Genomic DNA, 15,904 nt, shown 5'->3' on the forward strand with positions numbered 1-15,904 from the left:
GCCCAGCATCCACTACGGACTACGAGAAATAGATTTACCGGTGAGTAAAATCTTATTTTCTCTGACGTCCTAGTGGATGCTGGGAACTCCGAAAGGACCATGGGGATTATACCAAAGCTCCCAAACGGGCGGGAGAGTGCGGATGACTCTGCAGCACCGAATGAGAGAACTCAAGGTCCTCCTCAGCCAGGGTATCAAATTTGTAGAATTTTGCAAACGTGTTTGCCCCTGACCAAGTAACAGCTCGGCAAAGTTGTAAAGCCGATACCCCTCGGGCAGCCGCTCAAGATGAGCCCACCTTCCCTGTGGAATGGGCTTTCACTGATTTAGGAAGCGGCAGTCCAGCCGCAGAATGCGCCTGCTGAATCGTGTCACAGATCCAGCGAGCGATAGTCTGCTTAGAAGCAGGAGCACCCAACCGGTTGGGTGCATACAGGACAAATAGCGAGTCAATTTTCCTGACTCTAGCCGTCCTGGAAACATAATTTTTCAAGGCCCTGACTACGTCCAGTAACTTGGAATCCTCCAAGTCCCTAGTAGCCGCAGGCACCACAATAGGTTGGTTCAAGTGAAAAGCTGACACCACCTTTGGGAGAAACTGGGAACGAGTCCTCAATTCTGCCCTATCCATATGGAAAATCAGATAAGGACTTTTATATGACAAAGCCGCCAATTCTGATACACGCCTGGCCGAATCCAAGGCCAATAACATGACCACTTTCAACGTGAGATATTTTAGATCCACGGTTTTTAGTGGTTCAAACCAATGTGATTTTTAAGAAACTCAACACCACGTTGAGATCCCAAGGTGCCACTGGAGGCACAACCGGGGGCTGAATATGCAGCACTCCTTTTACAATGTCTGAACTTCAGGTACTGAAGCTAATTCTTTCTGGAAGAAAATCGACAGAGCCGAGATCTGTATCTTAATGGAGCCTAATTTTAGGCCCATAGACACTCCTGCTTGTAGGAAATGCAGAAATCGACCTAGTTGAAATTCCTCTGTTGGGGCCTTTTTTGGCCTCACACCAAGCAACATATTTCCGCCATATGCGGTGATAATGTTTTGCAGTTACATCTTTCCTGGCTTGAATCAGCGTAGGAAAGACTTCCTCCGGAATGCCCTTTTCCTTTAGGATCCGGCGTTCAACCGCCATGCCATCAAAACGTAGCCGCGGTAAGTCTTGGACCAGACAGGGCCCCTGCTGCAGCAGGTCCTGTCTGAGCGGCAGAGGCCATGGGTCCTCTGATATATTTTCTTGAAGTTCTGGGTACCAGGCTCTTCTTGGCCAATCCGGAACCACGAGTATCGTTCTTACTCCTCGCCTTCTTATTATTCTCAGTACCTTTGGTATGAGAGGCAGAGGGGGGGGAACACATAAACCGACTGGTACACCCACGGTGTTACCAGAGCGTCCACAGCTATCGCCTGAAGGTCCCTTGACCTGGCGCAATATCTTTTATAGCTTTTTGTTGAGGCGGGACGCCTTCATGTCCACCTGTGGCCTTTCCCAATGGTGTACAATCCTTTGGAAGACTTCTGGATGAAGTCCCCACACTCTCGGGTGGAAGTCGTGTCTGCTGAGAAGATCTGCTTCCCAGTTGTCCACTCCGGGAATGAACACTGCTGACAGTGCTAACACATGATTTTCCGCCCATCGGAGAATCCTTGTGGCTTCTGCCATCGCCAACCTGCTTCTTGTGCCGCCCTGTTGGTTTACATGGGCGACTGCCGTGAAGTTGCCTGATTGGATCGGCTGGTTTTGAAGCAGAGGCCTTGCCTGACTCAGGGCATTGTAATAGCCCTCTGTTCCAGAATATTTATGTAGGGAAGTCACCTGACTTGACCAAAGTCCCTGGAAGTTTCTTCCCTGTGTGACTGCCCCCCAGCCTCAAAGGCTGGCAACCATGGTCACTAGGACCTAGTCCTGTATGTCGAACCTGCGGCCCTCTTGAAGATGGGCACTCTGCAGCTACTACAGTAGAGATACCCTGGTCCTTGGAGACAGGGTTATCAGCCTAATGCATCTGAAGATGCGACCCAGACCACTTGTCTAACAGGTCCCCCTGAAAAATTCTTGCATGGAACCTGCCGAATGGGATTGCCTCGTAGGAAGCTACCATTTTTCCCAGGACTCGCGTGCAATGATGCACCGATACCTGTTTTGGCTTCAGGAGGTCTCTGACTAGAGATGACAGCTCCTTGGCTTTCTCCTCCGGGAGAAACACTTATTTCTGGTCTGTGTCCAGAACCATCTCCAGGAACAGTAGACGTGTCGTAGGAACCAGCTGTGACTCTGGACTGTTTAGAATCCAACCGTGCTGTTGTAGCACTTTCCAAAATAGTGCTACCCCCCGACTAGCAACTGCTCCTTGGACCTCGCCCTTATAAGGAGATTGTCCAAGTACGGGATAATTAAAACTCCCCTTTTTCGAAGGAGTATCATCATTCCGGCCATTACCTTGGTAACACCCTCGGTGCCATGTACAGTCCAAACGGCAGAGTCTGGACTTGGTAATGGTAATCCTGTACCACAAATCTGAGGTACTCCTGGCGAGGATAGTAAATAGGGACATGCAGGTAAGCATCCTTGATGTCCCGGGATACCATGTAATTCCCCTCGTCCAGGTTTGCAATAACCGCCCTGAGCGATTCCATCTTGAACTTGAATTTTTTATGTTCAAGGATTTTAAATATAAAAAAGGGTCACACCGAACCATGCGGTTTCGGTACCCCAAACCGTGTGGAATAGTAACCCCGTCCTTGTTGAAGTAGGGGCACCTTAAGTATTACCTGCTGGGAATACAGCTTATTAATTGCCTCTAGCACAGCCTCCCTGCCTGAGGGAGTTGTCGGCAAGGCATATTTGAGGAAACGGCGGGGGGGAAGACATCTCGAATTCCAGCTTGTACCCCTGAAATACTACTTGAATGAAACAGGGATCCTGTGAGCGAGCCCACTGATCGCTGAAATTTTTGAGACGGCACCCCACCGTACCTGGCTACACCTGTGGAGCCCCCGCGTCATGCTGTGGACTCAGAGGAAGCGAGAGAAGAATTATGATTCTGGGAACAGGCTGACTGGTGCAGCTTTTTCCCTCTTCCCTTGTCTCTGTACAGAAAGGAAGCGCCTTTGACCCGCTTGCTTTTCTGAAGCCGAAAGGACTGTACCTGATAATACAGTGCTTTCTTAGTCTGTGAGGAAAACGGAGGTAAAAATATTTCTTCCCAGCTGTTGCTGCGGATACGAGGTCCCAGAGACCATCCCCAAATAATTCCTCACCCTTATAAGGCAGAATCTCTATGCGCCTTTTAAGGTCAGCATCACCTGTCCAGTGACAGGTCTCTAATACCCTCCTGACAGAATGGACATTACATTCATTTTGGATGCCAGCCGGCAAAATATCCCTCTGTGCATCCCTCATATATAAGACGACGTCTTTAATATGTTCTCATGTTAGCAAACTAGTATGTTTGACAGGGTCACCGACCACGCTGCAGCAGCACGCTCTGCAGGTTTCAGTCTAGTACCTGAGTGTGTAAATACAGACTTCAGGATAGCCTCCTGCTTTTTATCAACAGGTACCTTCAAAGTGGCCGTTCCTAAAACGGTAGTGCCACCTATTTTGACAACCGTGTGAGCGCCTTATCCACCCTAGGGGATATCTCCCAGCGTAACTTATCCTCTGGCGGGAAAAGGTACGCCATCAGTAACTTTTTAGAAATTACCAGTTTCTTATCATGGGGAATCCACGCTTTTCACACACTTCATTCATTCATCTGATGGGGGAACAAAACATTGCCTGCTTTTTCTCCCCAAACATAAAAACCCATTTTTAGAGGTTGTCAGAAATGTGTAACACATTTTTTATTGCCGGGATCAAGTCACGGATGTTCCTAGTGGATTGTGTATATGTCTCAACCTTGTCGACACTGGAGTCAGACTCCGTGTCGACATCTGTGTCTGCCATCTGAATGAGCGGGCGTTTTTGAGCCCCTGATGGCCTTTGAGACGCCTGGGCAGGCACGGGCTGAGAAGCCGGCTGTCCCACAGCTGTTACGTCATCCACCCTTTTATGTAAGGAGTTGACACTGTCGGTTAATACCTTTTACCTAACCATCCACTCACTCTGGTGTCGGCCCCACAAGGGGCGACATCACATTTATCGGCATCTGCTCCGTCACTATATAAGCCTCCTCCTCAAACATGTCGACACAGCTGTACCGACACACCGCACACACACAGGGAATGCTCTGACTGAGGACAGGACCCACAAAGCCCTTTGGGGAGACAGAGAGAGTATGCCAGCACACACCAGAGCGCTATATAATGTGGGGATTAACACTATAACTGAGTGAATTTTCCCCCATAGCTGCTTGTATATACAATATTGCGCCTAAATTTAGTGCCCCCCCCCTCTCTTTTTAACCCTTTGAGCCTGAAAACTACAGGGGAGAGCCTGGGGAGCTTTCTTCCAGCTGCACTGTGAAGAGAAAATGGCGCCAGTGTGTCTGAGGGAGATAGCTCCGCCCCTTTTCCGCAGCCTATTCTCCCGCTTTTTTCTGGATTCTGGCAGGGGTATTTACCACATATATAGCCTCTGGGGCTATATATTGTGGTATTTTTGCCAGTCAAGGTGTTTTTATTGCTGCTCAGGGCGCCCCCCCCAAGCACCCTGCACCCTCAGTGACCGGAGTGTGAAGTGTGCCTGAGTAACAATGGCGCAGAGCTGCAGTGCTGTGCGCTACCTTGGTGAAGACTGATGTCTTCTGCCGCCGTTTTTCCGGACCTCTTCTTGCTTCTGGCTCTGTAAGGGGGACGGCGGCGCGGCTCCGGGACCGAACACCAAGGACTGGGCCTGCGGTCGATCCCTCTGGAGCTAATGGTGTCCAGTAGCCTAAGAAGCCCAATCCGGCTGCAAGCAGGCGAGTTCGCTTCTTCTCCCCTTAGTCCCTCGCTGCAGTGAGCCTGTTGCCAGCAGGTCTCACTGAAAATAAAAAACCTAAATCTATACTTTCTTTCTAAGGGCTCAGGAGAGCCCCTAGTGTGCATCCAACCTCGGCCGGGCACAAGATCTAACTGAGGCTTGGAGGAGGGTCATAGTGGGAGGAGCCAGTGCACACCAGGTAGTCAAATCTTTCTAGAGTGCCCAGCCTCCTTCGGAGCCCGCTATTCCCCATGGTCCTTTCGGAGTTCCCAGCATCCACTAGGACGTCAGAGAAATTATACCCATAGCTAGATGATTCTCACACATGCTAGTGTGCCAAGAGGTGATGTTTGCGTGGGTTGGGTTCTAAACGCAGGCGGTCAGGATGCCAACCGTATGAAAACCTAGCCCGTGCCACAGCCTAACCCTCACCGGGGTCGTCTTACCCTAACTGCCCCTTTCCGCAGCCTAAACCAACCCCCCCAAGCATCGCCTACACCGCCCACCCCCAAAGCATAAACAGAACAATCCATAACAAATGGACCAGAATTAAATTGGTTGCTTGAACTATTTTTTGTGTGATGACACCTGCAAGGTAGTCAGAATTCACCATTACTTTATTTTTATTTACTTTCATATGAAGATGGCAGCCATTTTTGTATCATGGCATATGACTTAACACTGTTGCTAGACATCTGGGTTAAATGCAATATGTCCGCTCAGAAAAGTCATAAAAAGCGGGGAAGCCATTATTTTCAGCACACTTCAAGCTACATTTTTGGCATAACTATTTACCTCACTTCCTTATGACTGAAATTTAAGGCCAAAGTTAGTAGTCAAATTTTTTTTTTTTTTTTTTAAATAGTCTATATTTTGGATTGTATTTTAGTGGCAAGGAATACAATTTCATTTTGAGTTATCTATTTTGTCTACTATTTTTTGGTTTGTTTTTATTAGCGCACTTTCAAAATCGCTTGGTTTTCCATTTTTAACCTAAATTGACCTCATATCTCTGGTCCCAAATTTGCAAATTCACAGCCTACAGTACTCAATGGGGTCAATTCTATTCAGCGACAGTTGAATAGCGCCGGGAATTAGCTCCCGACGCTATTCAATTCAGCTCCAGTTAAGTCGGCGATGGCCCGTTCTCGCCGACTAAACAGGTTGAATTGTCAGGAGAACGGGCATTCTCCGACTTAACTCCCCGGCGCGAGGCAGCACTTTTGTCGGGTTTCTTCTCTCATCCCCCAGGGATGAGAAGAATTTCCGACAATTGAGGGTCACTCGACGCTGTATTGTATAGCGCCGGGAGCTAATTCCCGGCGCAATTCAACTGTCGCTGAATAGAATTGACCCCTATGGAGGGGCAACTGTAAAAAAAACAATTTGTCTAAATATTGTGTAAAAGGCCAACAACAATTACTCCGTAGAAAATGAGAAACAGTTGAACAGTTTCAAACTTCCGTCGCTGCTGGATCCACTGGGGCATGTGGTGTATAGAGAAATCATTAGTAACTTGTTACTTCCTCAAAGTTCAGGACCATTGGTCCCTAGTGCACAATCTACAATAAACATTCTGAATATTGACCAAATCAACATGGCCATTCATTATGTGAACAAATGGACTGTCAAAGTGTCAATATCTATTGCAAAATGAAAACTCCATTACTTTTTACCCCTCTCCCAAAAGTGTAATTTTACTTACAGTTCTGCCACTTCCTGTTCTTCATCCCAGGCTTCTTTGTGAGTCAGCTGGTTGCTACCCGTGCTTTTACACGTCCATACCCGTTCTGCATAGTGCTGCATACGTGCTTCATATTCTCTACAAATGATTGGTTAAGGCAAAATTCTGGATTCTAGTAAAACTACAATCTTACAAAGGGATGTATGAGTTAATCCAGGATATTGTTAGCCAGGTCAGATGAGTTAATCTGTTTCACTGGGGTAAACAGTTATATGGGCAGATAATCTGATAATTGTACTGCGAATTTGTGTGACCGATCTCAGAATATCATTAGGAAAGATATGCAGAGTTGTTCATTTCTGGAGCTGCAAATCGTTCGCATCGGGAAATGTATGCGCTGTTGTGGCCAACCAACCGAAAATTCCCCTGTTCCTTTACATGGAGTGAAGTACCCAGATATCATGGCCATAAATACTTTGAGATCTCTCAGTGTATGGCCACAATATCTGCTGTATTAGAGGCTGTAAATTAAAAAGTCTAGCAGGCATCTTTACCTTGTATGCCCAACATAATAAGAATTTACTTACCGATAATTCTATTTCTCGGAGTCCGTAGTGGATGCTGGGGTTCCTGAAAGGACCATGGGGAATAGCGGCTCCGCAGGAGACAGGGCACAAAAAGTAAAGCTTTAGGATCAGGTGGTGTGCACTGGCTCCTCCCCCTATGACCCTCCTCCAAGCCAGTTAGGTACTGTGCCCGGACGAGCGTACACAATAAGGGAGGAATTTTGAATCCCGGGTAAGACTCATACCAGCCACACCAATCACACCGTACAACTTGTGATCTAAACCCAGTTAACAGTATGATAACAGCGGAGCCTCTGAAAAGATGGCTCACAACAATAATAACCCGATTTTTGTAACTATGTACAAGTATTGCAGATAATCCGCACTTGGGATGGGCGCCCAGCATCCACTACGGACTCCGAGAAATAGAATTATCGGTAAGTAAATTCTTATTTTCTCTATCGTCCTAGTGGATGCTGGGGTTCCTGAAAGGACCATGGGGATTATACCAAAGCTCCCAAACGGGCGGGAGAGTGCGGATGACTCTGCAGCACCGAATGAGAGAACTCCAGGTCCTCTTTTGCCAGGATATCAAATTTGTAGAATTTTACAAACGTGTTCTCCCCTGACCACGTAGCTGCTCGGCAGAGTTGTAATGCCGAGACCTCTCGGGCAGCCGCCCAAGATGAGCCCACCTTCCTTGTGGAATGGGCCTTAACCGATTTAGACTGTGGCAGGCCTGCCTCAGAATGTGCAAGTTGAATTGTGTTACAAATCCAACGAGCAATCGACTGCTTAGAAGCAGGCGCACCCAACTTGTTGGGTGCATACAGTATAAACAGCGAGTCAGATTTTCTGACTCCAGCTGTCCTGGAACATATTTTCACGGCCCTGACAACTTCTAGCAACTTGGAGTCCTCCAAGTCCCTAGTAGGTGCAAGGCACCACAATAAGCTGGTTCAGGTGAAACACTGACACCACCTTAGGGAGAGAACTGGGGACGAGTCCGCAGCTCTGCCCTGTCCGAATGGACAAACAGATATGGGCTTTTTTGAGAAAAAACCACCAATTTGACACTCGCCTGGTCCAGGCCAGGGCCAAGAGCATGGTCACTTTTTATGTGAGATGCTTCAAATCCACATATTTGACTGGTTTTAAACCAATGTGATTTGAGGAATCCCAGAACTACGTTGAGATCCCACAGTGCCACTGGAGGCACAAAAAAGGGGTTTGTATATGCAATACTCCCTTGACAAACTTCTGGACTTCAGGAACTGAAGCCAATTCTTTCTGGAAGAAAATTTACAGGGCCGAATTTGAACCTTAATGGACCCCAATTTGAGGCCCATAGACACTCCTGTTTGCAGGAAATGCAGGAAACGACCGAGTTGAAATTTCTTTGTGGGGCCTTCCTGGCCTCACACCACGCAACATATTTTCGCCACACGTGGTGATAATGTTGTGCGGTCACCTCCTTTCTGGCTTTGACCAGGGTAGGAATGACCTCTTCCGGAATGCCTTTTTTCCCTTAGGATCCGGCTTTCCATCGCCATGCCGACAAACGCAGCTGCGGTAAGTCTTGGAACAGACATGGTACTTGCTGAAGCAAGTCCCTTCTTAGCGGCAGAGGCCATAAGACCTCTGTAAGCATCTCTTGAAGTTCCGGGTACCAAGTCCTTCTTGGCCAATCCGGAGCCATGAGTATAGTTCTTACTCCTCTACGTCTTATAATTCTCAGCACCTTAGGTATGAGAAGCAGAGGAGGGAACACATACACCGACTGGTACACCCACGGTGTTACCAGAACGTCCACATCTATTGCCTGAGGGTCTCTTGACCTGGCGCAATACCTGTCCCGTTTTTTGTTCAGACGGGACGCCATCATGTCCACCTTTGGTATTTCCCAACGGTTTACAATCATGTGGAAAAAAACTTCTCAATGAAGTTTCCACTCTCCCGGGTGGAGGTCGTGCTGAGGAAGTCTGCTTCCCAGTTTCCATTCCCGGGATGAAGAACTGCTGACAGTGTTATCACATGATTTTCCGCCCAGCGAAAAGTCCTTGCAGTTTCTGCCATTGCCCTCCTGCTTCTTGTGTCGCCCTGTCTGTTTACGTGGGCGACTGCCGTGATGTTTTTCCCACTGGATCAATACCGGCTGACCTTGAAGCAGAGGTCTTGCTAAGCTTAGAGCATTATAAATTTACCCTTAGCTCCAGTATATTTATGTGGAGAAAAGTCTCCATACTTGATCACACTCCCTGGAAATTTTTCCCTTGTGTGACTGCTCCCCAGCCTCTCAGGCTGGGCTCCGTGGTTACCAGCATCCAATCCTGAATGCCGAATCTGCGGCCCTCTAGAAGATGAGCACTCTATAACCACCACAGGAGAGACACCCTTGTCCTTGGATATTGGGTTATCCGCTGATGCATCTGAAGATGCGATCCGGACCATTTGTCCAGCAGATCCCACTGAAAAGTTCTTACGTGAAATCTGCCGAATGGAATTGCTTCGTAGGAAGCCACCATTTTTACCAGGACCCTTGTGCAATGATGCACTGTTTTTAGGAGGTTCCTGACTTGCTCGGATAACTCCCTGGCTTCCTCTTCCGGGAGAAACACCTTTTTCTGGACTGTGTCCAGAATCATCCCTAGGCACAGCAGACGTGTCGTCGGGATCAGCTGCGATTTTGGAATATTTAGAATCCACCCGTGCTGATTGTAGCAGTATCCGAGATAGTGCTACTCCGACCTCCAACTGTTCCCTGGACTATGCCCCTATCAGGAGATCGTCCAAGTAAGGGATAATTAAGACGCCTTTTCTTCGAAGAAGAATCATCAATTCGGCCATTACCTTGGTAAAGACCCCGGGGTGCCGTGGACAATCCAAACGGCAGCGTCTGAAACTGATAGTGACAGTTCTGCACCACGAACCTGAGGTACCCTTAGTGAGAAGGGCAAATTTGGGACATAGAGGTAAGCATCCCTGATGTCCCGGGACACTATATAGTCCCCTTCTTCCTGGTTCGTTATCACTGCTCTGAGTGACTTCATCTTAATTTGAACCTTTGTAAGTGTTCAAAAAAAAATTTTTAGAATAAGTCTCACCTAGCCTTCTGGCTTCAGTACCACAATATAGTGTGGAATAATACCCCTTTTCTGTAGTAGGAGGGGTAATTTAATTATCACCTGCTGGGATACAGCTTGTGAATTTTTTCCCATACTACCTCCTTGTCGGAGGGAGACTTGGTAAAGCAGACTTCAGGAGCCTGCGAAGGGGAAACGTCTCGACATTCCCATCTGTACCCCCGGGATACTACTTGTAGGATCCAGGGGTCCTGTACGGTCTCAGCGCCATGCTGAGAACTTGTCAGACGCGGTGGAACGCTTCTGTTCCTGGGAATGGGCTGCCTGCTGCAGTCTTCTTCCCTTTCCTCTATCCCTGGGCAGATATGATCTTATAGGGACGAGAGGACTGAGGCTGAAAAGACGGTGTCTTTTTCTGCAGAGATGTGACTTAGGGTAAAAAACGGTGGATTTTCCAGCAGTTGCCGTGACCACCAGGTCCGATGGACCGACCCCAAACAAGTCCTCTTCCTTTATACGGCCATACTGTGCCGTTTGGAATCTGCATCACCTGACCACTGTCGTGTCCATAACATCTTCTGGCAGTTATGGACATCGCGTTTATTCATGATGCCAGAGTGCAAATATCCCTCTGTGCATCTCGCATATATAGAAATGCTCTATAGTCAATAAAATACTGTCCCTGTCAAGGGTATCAATATTTTTAGTCAGGGAATCCGACCAAGCCACCCTAGCTCTGCACATCCAGGCTGAGGCGATCGCTGGCCGCAGTATAACACCAGTATGTGTGTATATACTTTTTATTATATTTTCCAGCCTTGTCAGCTGGTCCTTGAGGACGGCCCTATCTATAGACGGTACCGCCACTTGTTTTGATAAGCGTGTGAGCGCCTTATCCACCTTAAGGGGTGTTTCCCAACGCGCCCTAACTTCTGGCGGGAAAGGGTATACCGCCCATAATTTTCTATCGGGGGGAACCCACGCATCATCACACACTTTATTTAATTTATCTGATTCAGGAAAAACTATGGTAGTTTTTTCACATCCCACATAATACCCTCTTTTGTGGTACTTGTAGTATCAGAAATACGTAACACCTCCTTCATTGCCTTTAACGTGTGGCCCTAATAAGGAATACGTTTGTTTATTCACCGTCGACACTGGATTCAGTGTCCCTGTCTGTGTCTGTGTCGACCGACTAAAGTAAACGGGCGTTTTAAAACCCTTGACGGTGTTTTTGAGACGTCTGGACCGTACTAATTGTTTGTCGGCCGTCTCATGTCGTCAACCGACTTTGCAGCGTGTTGACATTATCACGTCATTTCCTAAATAAGCCATCCATTCCGGTGTCGACTCCCTAGAGAGTGACATCACCATTACAGGCAATTGCTCCGCCTCCTCACCAACATCGTCCTCCTACCTGTCGACACACACGTACCGACACACAGCACACACACAGGGAATGCTCTGATAGAGGACAGGACCCACTAGCCCTTTGGAGAGACAGAGGGAGAGTTTGCCAGCACACACCAAAAACGCTATAATTATATAGGGATAACCTTATATAAGTGTTTTCCCTTATAGCATCTTAATATATATATAAGCATATCGCCAAATTAGTGCCCCCCCTCTCTGTTTTAACCCTGTTTCTGTAGTGCAGTGCAGGGGAGAGCCTGGGAGCCTTCCCTCCAGCCTTTCTGTGAGGGAAAATGGCGCTGTGTGCTGAGGAGATAGGCCCCGCCCCTTTTTCGGCGGCCTCGTCTCCCGCTCTTAACGGATTCTGGCAGGGGTTAAATATCTCCATATAGCCTCCGGAGGCTATATGTGAGGTATTTTTAGCCAAAATAGGTATTCATTTGCCTCCCAGGGCGCCCCCCTCCCAGCGCCCTGCACCCTCAGTGACTGCCGTGTGAAGTGTGCTGAGAGGAAAATGGCGCACAGCTGCAGTGCTGTGCGCTACCTTTAGAAGACTGAGGAGTCTTCTGCCGCCGATTCTGGACCTCTTCTTACTTCAGCATCTGCAAGGGGGCCGGCGGCGCGGCTCCGGTGACCATCCAGGCTGTACCTGTGATCGTCCCTCTGGAGCTGATGTCCAGTAGCCAAGAAGCCAATCCATCCTGCACGCAGGTGAGTTCACTTCTTCTCCCCTAAGTCCCTCGTTGCAGTGATCCTGTTGCCAGCAGGACTCACTGTAAAATAAAAAACCTAAGCTAAACTTTCCTAAGCAGCTCTTTAGGAGAGCCACCTAGATTGCACCCTTCTCGGCCGGGCACAAAAATCTAACTGGCTTGGAGGAGGGTCATAGGGGGAGGAGCCAGTGCACACCACCTGATCCTAAAGCTTTACTTTTTGTGCCCTGTCTCCTGCGGAGCCGCTATTCCCCATGGTCCTTTCAGGAACCCCAGCATCCACTAGGACGATAGAGAAAAGTAATTATCCCTCCTGCTTCCAAAGACAGAAATCATCAACACACGACCTGTTAGGAATACTGCTTGAGATTGAGAGTTTATACCACGACCTGACAATTATTCTAAACTCTAGGAGCCAGGTTGCAAGGATAGGAGCCAGACCGCTGTTGTCATCCCAACCCCCCCCCCCATCCTAAAAAAAAAACCCTGAACCCGCACCCCCTCCCCTCTCTTCCACATTACTGAGAAGCTTCATCCCCACCACATGGCCACACAAATAAGGGCCCCCCAAAAAAGCTAGCCCTCCACAGCAATCCCCCAGGCAAACAATTCCCCCCCCCCCCCCCTCAACATGTGGACACATCACTACTCCCTCTAGAGCAGCATCCATGGCCACTTATAGACCCTCTTATCGGAGCTCTAAGCAGACTGAGTTTAAAGACGGCAGACAGCGCAGGTTGGGATGAACAGGCACAGCAGTCAGCGCAGGCCAGTAACGACACTTAGCCCATGAAGTCCTGTGTATGAAATGGCCGCCGCAATACAGTATAGTCACACCCACAAATCACCGCTGGGGCTTCTGGGGCTGAAGAGGATCTGCTTCCTCCCTCCCTGCATAATCTGGTAGTCAGGCAGCAAAATCTAGGGGCCATGGCGACCTGGATTGTGGGATTTATTGAGCCCTAGTATATATCTTTAGTTGGGTAATTCCGATGCAGCTCTACTTCTTTCTTTTGTGTTTTAAGTGTACAAATAAATACATTCAAAAGACAAAATAGTAGAGGAAGGAAAGGTTAGTAGTGTTCACGCAGGCCAGGAAAGGGGAATTCTGAAAAAGAGTGGCGGCTACGCATGGAGAGACGTAGTCTTAAAGCGAGTCTACCTTTGGGTGTGCGTACAGTAACATCAACTAATCAAAGTATAGCCAGTGTTCTCCCCAGAAAACTGCACCAGCTGGGTGGCATTAAAGAAGCAGCCAGGTGGGGGCAGTGTAGATCTAACAGTACACAGAAAGAAGCAAGACCCTTGCATATATTGCCTGTTGCTGTCTGGACAGATATTTATGTCAAGCAATACACACAGTAACTCACCCCAAGACAGTGCACGTCCACACTCTCCATCTAACCTCTCTTCAAAGTTCCCACCATCCAAATCGCATCCCACCTACAAGACAGTGGATGTATCTCTGGTGGAAGGTATCTGTTACGATGCCTGCCACAGTAACCTAAATGCAGAGTGACTGATTTTGTCAGTCAGACCCCCGGACCAGTATAGTCAGGCGGAATCACTCCAATCATAGCGTGCATCAACTGAAGGCACTAAAACAAGACTAAGAACACTACACATTTCCTGTATCACTTAAATTGCAAATCATACAAGGTCAAAATATTCTCCATAGCCAGGCTTTTAAGGGTCACCCGTGAATTATAAGGCTACTAGTCAGAAATCAAAGGAATCAAACATGGAAGATTTAGAGACTATTGCTCACATCACATGCTGTCTGTAAAGCTGGGCATCAACCATTTGCTCCCAAACACTGGAAAATGGACAAAAACTGTCCGTGATTTGACCAATTTGTATAAAACTACAGGTTTTGTACATTTTCCAGTGTTTGGTAGCAAATGGCCGATTGTCAGTTGCTCTCAATCTGCCACATAATTGTATAGTGCACAGGTTCTCAAACTGTGGGCCAGATGTATTAACCTGGAGAAGGAATAAGGAAGTGATAAACCAGTCATAAATGCAAGGTGATAAACGTACCAGCCAATCAGCTCCAATATGTAAATTAACAGGCGCTGATTGGCTGGCACGTTTATCACCTTGCATTTATGACTGGTTTATCACTGCCTTATGCCTTCTCCAGGTTAATACATCTGCCCCCCTCTGTCCTCAGGACCCCACACAGTGCATGTTTTGCAGGTAGCCCAGCAGGTGCACAGGTGTACTAATAACTCACTAACATTTTAAAAAGTCCACAGGTGGAGTCAATTATTTCACTTGTGATTCTGTGAGGAGACCTGCAAAACATGCACTGTGTGGGGTCCTGAGGACAGAGTTTGAGAACCTGTGGTATAGTGTATGCAAAGCTTGAGACACATGAGCACATACTGAATATGACACTCGTTTGAAACCACTTTTAAACATATATGCAAAAATTAGGGAAAACCCATGAGGGCCAATGAGGTTTATATTATTAAAAGTGCAGGACAACAGAAAATACTGGAACGCGCTAAACAGTCCTCTCACACTGAGGTTCCTAATGCTGTACACAGTGGGCACCAAGATGTTTGTTGCTAATGCCCAAGTCACACACCCACAAGCCCACGGCCTTTGTTCCGGTTCATACTTACAGAAAGATGATATAGCAGGTACCAGCAACAGTCTGGCCTTAGCTGTTAAACTATGTACAACGACAATGTAACAAGTGTACTACAAAGCATACGTCAACATTTTATATATTTCAGAAACATTTCGTTTTGTATTAACAAAAACTTAGAAAACAGCATATAGCAATTGCATTGAGGGGGAGATGCAACTGTCACCAGGGGGCGCACAACAGTACAATTCAATTGTTCTCCATTCGGGAGCCCATTAGCCACTGCAGACATTTCTTCTCGCCACCGGCAAGAAGAAATATGCGAAAGAAAATATGTGCAAAAAGTCTGGTTTGGACGCCCTAACCAGGACTTTAGACGGGTTTAGCGACATATTTGGGCAAGTGAAGAAGTGATTGGCACCCGCACATAGCAACACATGTACTGCTTCGACAGGCGCCCACTGCTTCGGGCGCACGTTAAAACAACTGAACAGCCCCTTACAGCTTAAGGGAAATGCCCAATACCATGCAGATTCTTTTAAATACCTTAATCCTCTGATGTATTTAGGGGCAAAACCAAAGTGGAACTTGTCCATCTCAGACACAATGACGCATTTAATCCAAATGTATATTAAAAATAAATAACAAAAAAAATAAGAATTTACTTACCGATAATTCTATTTCTCGGAGTCCGTAGTGGATGCTGGGGTTCCTGAAAGGACCATGGGGAATAGCGGCTCCGCAGGAGACAGGGCACAAAAAGTAAAGCTTTAGGATCAGGTGGTGTGCACTGGCTCCTCTCCCTATGACCCTCCTCCAAGCCTCAGTTAGGATACTGTGCCCGGACGAGCGTACACAATAAGGAAGGATTTATGAATCCCGGGTAAGACTCATACCAGCCACACCAATCACACTGTA

The 15,904-nt window shown here is 47.6% G+C and overlaps 1 protein-coding gene across 1 annotated transcript in view; it reads right to left on the bottom strand.

Annotated features, from left to right (window-relative positions):
- Positions 1 to 15,904, bottom strand: part of BAZ1B (bromodomain adjacent to zinc finger domain 1B) — a 303,893-nt gene that overhangs the window by 251,303 nt on the left and 36,686 nt on the right. Inside the window, exon 2 of the mRNA XM_063956151.1 lies at positions 6,634 to 6,750. Coding sequence (XP_063812221.1) covers positions 6,634 to 6,750 — 117 coding nt within the window. The remainder of the gene's footprint in view (positions 1 to 6,633; positions 6,751 to 15,904) is intronic.

This window comes from Pseudophryne corroboree, chromosome 2 (genome assembly GCF_028390025.1).
Source record: "Pseudophryne corroboree isolate aPseCor3 chromosome 2, aPseCor3.hap2, whole genome shotgun sequence".
Classification (NCBI taxonomy): Eukaryota; Metazoa; Chordata; class Amphibia; order Anura; family Myobatrachidae; genus Pseudophryne; species Pseudophryne corroboree.